The sequence below is a fragment of the Sinocyclocheilus rhinocerous genome, unplaced genomic scaffold, assembly GCF_001515625.1.
Source record: "Sinocyclocheilus rhinocerous isolate Xijiao unplaced genomic scaffold, SAMN03320098_v1.1 scaffold1167, whole genome shotgun sequence".
In the NCBI taxonomy this organism is placed as follows: domain Eukaryota; kingdom Metazoa; phylum Chordata; class Actinopteri; order Cypriniformes; family Cyprinidae; genus Sinocyclocheilus; species Sinocyclocheilus rhinocerous.
In genome coordinates, this window is record NW_015648750.1 from 12044 (window position 1) to 15182 (window position 3139).

At 39.9% G+C, this 3139-nt stretch overlaps 1 protein-coding gene across 1 annotated transcript in view; it reads left to right on the plus strand.

Moving 5' to 3' along the window:
- The window catches only part of LOC107710236 (NACHT, LRR and PYD domains-containing protein 12-like), a 43987-nt gene that overhangs the window by 6651 nt on the left and 34197 nt on the right, over positions 1-3139 (plus strand). Inside the window, exon 3 of the mRNA XM_016514973.1 lies at positions 1832-3117. Coding sequence (XP_016370459.1) covers positions 1832-3117 — 1286 coding nt within the window. The remainder of the gene's footprint in view (positions 1-1831; positions 3118-3139) is intronic.

Consider the following 3139-nt stretch of genomic DNA (forward strand, 5'->3'; position numbering starts at 1 on the left):
TTGTAAGCTCCATAAATGGCTATTTCGGGGAGGAGACGGGGTGGAGATTCATGTACGCACAATCTTTCGCTGACTGGGTATTACAAAGGCAATTTTGCGCAGGTTCTGGCGTACACATGGCTTTATAAATCTGAAAACTTTTGTACATACGCAAAATCTAGCTTTTGTGCGTACGCACACATTTAGGATGAAATCTACGTAAAGTTTTATACATGAGGCCCCTGGACTTTATGTTGTTGTTTTATGCGGCAGTCGTCCGTGAACTTTTACATTCGTTTTGTGTTTGTTTATTTGATTATTAAAGTCTTGTTTAAATGTTCGCCGGTTCCCGCCTTCTTCTACGAACTTTGTTACAGTGATTTTGTGCCTCTTTGGGATGGCACTATAATGCACCGTTCACTTGCAGAACGCAAGCTTTTGGAGGGCACATAAGTCAGAAGTAGTGAATCTAGGTAAAGGGGTGCAGAGCCAGTGGTGGTTTTGTAGGCAAACATCAATACCTTGAATTTTATGCGAGCAGCTACTGGTAGCCAGTGCAAATTGATGAACAGAGGTGTGACATGCGTTCTTTTCGGCTCGTTAAAGACTAATCTTTCAGCCGCATTCTGGATTAGTTGTAAAGGTTTGATAGAACTGGCTGGAAGATCTGCCAAGAGAGCTTTGCAATAGTCCAGTGAACGTGATTTCACTAATTACAACATGTTCCTGGATTAACATCCTTGTTGATCCTGGAACAACATTCTAATCAACCAGAATGTTTTTAAAACTGACATTTCTTGAAAACTTATCCCTCAATTCTTATTGGTTGATTGATCTGATGATTCATTTCCCTCTGATTTTAGGAATAAATTATGGGTAGGGTTAGATTTAGGGGTAGGGATTGGGTTAGGTCTATATTTTTGGACAGTAATGTCGATCCAGGATCAATAAAAGATGCTGATCCAGGAACATGTCTTACTTGGCAAAATAACGGTGACCACAGTAGTCCAGTCTGGACAAAACAAGAGCTTGAACAAGGAGTTCTGTTGCATGTTCTGAAAGAAAGGGCCTTATCTTCCTAATGTTGTATAAAACAAATCTGCAGGACCGGGCAGTTTTAGCAATGTGGTCTGAGAAATTCAGATGCTGATTTAAGAAAAATTGGGAGTGGTCTCTTAATTTTTTCCAGAGCTGTATTTGCCCCAAACAATTTTGCTATCTGGGACAGTTCTTCTATATAAAATTAGGCAAAAGGGCTTGTCAGAAAATTGAGAGAACAGCAATGATTAATGGTAGGGATGTGAAAATGTTAACTTAGTCATCTCAGAATACATTTGAATTTTGCCATGTTCAATGTGCAGTATTTACTGTATGTAAAAATGTAGATGTATGCAAATAATGGAAAATACAGTTTCCAATATCTTAATTTTTTAGTGTAAATTTAAAGGGATAGTTCACCCAAAAATTTAAATTCAGGCAGTATTTACTCATCCTGGTGTTGCTCAAAAGCAGTTTTTTCCCTTTCCTAAGGCTATGCTAATGTCTGACTACATAGTTTATACTGCAAGTAACATGCTTGTCTCAAAGATTAAGCCTAGCAGTTGTATGTGCAGATGCTTCTGAAACTAACATTGTAAAAACAACAAAACAAGAAAAAAATGCACTGTATTTTTAACTAGAATTAGAAAGTCTAATGGACATCGGTAACATGTTTCTACAGTAAACCTTTATGTATGCAGGTCATTTCCTGTTCTAACTATAAAAATATTAAATCATGATTTATATTTTTGTATAATCGTTTTCTGTACTTTCACATTTGTTGTTTTACTTTTTTTTGTTGCTGTCTCTCCAGTGATGAACATAATGATCTGGTGAAATCTGTGAATCATCTGACCTGCACTTCCTTAGTGGAGACCAACATCAGGCACCAGAGAATCAAAGACACTCACAAAACATGCATGAAGAACAAATATGAGAGCTTATTTGAAGGAGTCAAATTACGAAAGAATCAAACTTTACTGAACAGAATCTACACACAGCTCTACATCACAGAAAGAGAGAGTGAAGGAGTGAGTGAAGAACATGAGGTTGTACAGATGGAGAACATACAGAGACCACAACAGTCACAAGACACTCCAATCCACTGCAATTACATCTTTAAACCCTTACCTGAACCAGGATGTGAGGAGAAAGACCAAATCAAGACTGTTCTTACTAAAGGCATCGCTGGAATTGGAAAAACTGTCTCTGTGCAGAAGTTCATTCTGGACTGGGCCGAGGGAAAAGCCAATCTGGATGTAGATTTCATGTTTGTGCTTCCATTTCGAGAACTGAACTTGATTAAAGATCACCAGTACAGTCTTCACAGACTTCTGCTGGACTTTCATCCTGAACTTCAAGATCTGGACTCAGAGATTTATGAGGAGTGTAAAGTTGTGTTCATCTTTGATGGTCTGGATGAAAGCAGAATCACACTGATGTTTTCAGACGCTCAGAAAGTTTGTGATGTGACTGAGACTTCATCAGTGGCTGTGTTGATGTCAAAGCTCATGAAAGGAGAGCTGCTTCCCTCTGCTCTCATATGGATCACCTGCAGACCAGCAGCAGCCAATCAGATCCCCTCCAAATACATCCACCGTCTGACAGAAATTCAGGGATTCAATGAGCCTCAGAAGGAGGAATATTTCAGGAAGAGAATCACTGACCAGCATCAAGCCAGCAGAATCATCTCACACATCAGAAGAGCAAGAAGCCTCCACATCATGTGCCACATCCCCGTCTTCTGCTGGATCTCATCCACTGTGCTTCAGAAGCTCCTGGAAGAAGATCTGAGTGCAGAAATCCCTCAAACTCTGACTGAAATGTACATCCACTTCCTGCTGATTCAGATCAACATGAGGAACCAGAAGTATGAAGAGAGAGATCCAGAGAAACTCCTGCAGTCCAACAGAGAAGTGATTGTGAAACTTGCTGAAGTGGCTTTCAAACAGCTGATGAAGGGCAATGTGATGTTCTATGAGGAGGACCTGATTGAGAGCGGCATAGACCTCACTGACGCCTCAGTGTATTCTGGGATTTGCACTGAGATCTTTAAGCAGGAATCTGTGATTCATCAGAGGAAAGTCTACAGCTTCATTCATCTGAGCATTCAGGAGTTTCT